Here is a 2,574-nt window from a genome sequence, read left to right on the forward strand (position 1 = left end):
GGGGGGACAAGTTTTGTCCAATTGTAATGAGTTGAAAGTCAATATTTGGTGTGACCACCTCTATTCTTCAACACAGTCGGAACTCTCATAGCCAGCTTTCTTGTGATTTCTTTAAGTGGTCTTCAAGAATAGTTCTATAGGCTTCTTGTAGGACATTCAAAGTTCTTTTTTGGACATTGGCTGCCTTTTGTTCCATTTTCTGTCAAGACGATCAAGTGATGCTGAACCCTCCCTTATTTACACCAAGTCTAAGCTGATGGGGGCTTCCCACGATGTACTGAGCATTTCTTTTTCACTCATCTCTTTTCACTTTCTGTGTATTGATACACCACTTTGCATTTAATCATTACTTATAATTAATATCTGGCTCATTTCCACAGTGTGTCTTTTGTCCTGTCCCCTTCCTCTCACCCCCAAACGGTTGCCCCTCCCTGAGCCTGGTTTTGCTGGATGTTTCTTTGTCTTAAAAGGGAGTTGTTCCTTCCCACTGTCACCAAGTTCTTGTCTATAGAGGGTCATCTGATTTTTGTTGTTTCCTTCTGTATTATTGTAAGGTCTTCACCTTAAAATAGTTATAAAGCACCATGGGATGACTGTTGCAATTTGGCACTATATAAAATTTAACTGAACTGAATGATCCCACACTTCTTCAGTAATGTTAGAGTCCAGGTTCTGGGGAGACTATTGTGTGTTTTTCTATCCAGGTATGCATATGCTGCATTTTTAGTCGGATCATTACTATGCTAAAAAAAAAAAGAAAAGAACTGTAGCTGCTACCAATCAGATGCTTTTCAAAACTGATGGTGCTTTTCTGCGTTCATAATTTCATCAATTTTGACAAGATCCCAACACCAAGGCTGAAATGCAGCTGTAAAACATAACAGCACCTCCACTGTGTTTTACAGTTGGCTGTAGACATTCAACTCTCTTGAACTCCTCCATTGATGATGATTCATCACTCCATCAGATCCGCTGCTACTGATTTTGAGTCCAGTTCTTGTGTAATTATTAATACCTCTGCCTTAACCCCCCCTTATTTCCCCTTCTTAAGAATGAGAATGAATGAATGAGGCATTAGTGAACAGTGCGTGGATGAAGGGCCAGACACAACATTGATTCATCCCTTGTATTCTGTTGTTTTTATGCTTGCCTGACTCATAGGGAAGTGTTAAGTAGCTTAACAAAAACTTTGAAAGACCTCCAGAAAACCCAGAGAACTGTGTCTTAAGAACATGGATGGGATTTTTTTTTCTTTTTTCCCCCCCTCTGCCTCTTGCTTTATTAGCCTTACTTATTAGCCTTGCTATTCCAGCCTTATGACAGCTGAAATAGCCTCCTAGCATAGTCCCTCCAATTCCAATTTAAAGCAAAATATAAATATTGAGGGGAGTCTCGGGAAAGAAAAATAGAGCTATATCACGTTATAACGTGAAAAGTACAATATAAATATTATAATGTACGAACGTTATAATTATGTATATTGTAATAACGTGAAATTATATTATTCAAACGTGACTTTTTAGACTACAGGTGTGACATTTGCGCCATCTGGTGGACACAACAAAATACAACTAAAGTTAAACTTATTAAAACATATTAAAACTCTACTTGTAGAATAGCAGTCAAACGTGTTAATTCAAGCCACCAAGCACTATCATATATTTATGAGTATTTACCAACAGAGTGACAGTTTCGAGGCCCACGGAACAAAAGTCTGGGCTGTGTTTCCTCACGGACGAGTTTCAGAACTGTAGCAGCATGTGTTTTGGTTGTGTAGAAGAAGACGATGTAGAAGACGCTCCGTTAGTAAGGGTTAGAGTCTGTTCGTTAAATATTCTGTAATACCAGTATGTCCTCGGCGGAGGTAGTTCTGGGTTTCCTGGAGGATGCGGAGCCGTGGCGGCTTCGGTCTCCTCAGTTCCCGAGTAAAGTCGGAGGGAAGCCGGCGTGGCTCAGCCAGAGAGGCCTGCCCTCTCTGCCCGGACTGGAGTGTGAGATATGCCGTCTGCCTATGGTTTTCCTGCTGCAGGTGAATCTCCAGGAGCCATGTTATCCTACTTCATAAAAATATTTACTTCACTGTACTGTACTGTGGTATAGAGAGATGTGCTGACAGTATAATATAAAGACTGAAATAACTTTTAGACTACAGTTTTGGTGTCCTGTATAAAGAGTTAAACAGTAAACTTAAAGAAGTCCAGACGCTTTTCTTTGCAAGCTCCTTTGACTACGATGACCTGGATGACTGAGAACCTTCACAGACAAACAGTAAACATATTAACACAACATTTTTAGCAGCATAAACACAAAGAAAGGAAAGTGGCACACATATCAAACATTTGTATTTTATAAGCCTCCTAAAAAGGTACATACTGAAATATATCCTTAATAAATTAGAATCCCCCAAAATATATTTAATTGCATGGTTTAGGTACTAGACCTTCATTAGCCGGCTGGTTATTGATATATATTCTGATATAAGAATCGGAACATATTACCCAGGTGGTGTACAATGTGTGAGTATTTTTCAACTTTAATTAAGTACTTTTTACAAGCCTGATCTCTCTCTCTCTC

General features: G+C 39.2%; 1 protein-coding gene across 1 annotated transcript in view; it reads left to right on the plus strand.

Annotated features, from left to right (window-relative positions):
• Nucleotides 1–1,747: 1,747 nt before the first annotated feature.
• pdcd2 (programmed cell death 2) overlaps nt 1,748–2,574 on the plus strand; it is a 5,279-nt gene continuing 4,452 nt past the window's right edge. Inside the window, exon 1 of the mRNA XM_005733272.2 lies at nt 1,748–2,029. Within this exon, the coding sequence (XP_005733329.1) occupies nt 1,850–2,029 (180 nt within the window). The 5' untranslated portion in view covers nt 1,748–1,849. The remainder of the gene's footprint in view (nt 2,030–2,574) is intronic.

This window comes from Pundamilia nyererei, unplaced genomic scaffold (genome assembly GCF_000239375.1).
Source record: "Pundamilia nyererei isolate P.nyererei 1_Seehausen unplaced genomic scaffold, PunNye1.0 scaffold00051, whole genome shotgun sequence".
Lineage (NCBI taxonomy): Eukaryota > Metazoa > Chordata > Actinopteri > Cichliformes > Cichlidae > Pundamilia > Pundamilia nyererei.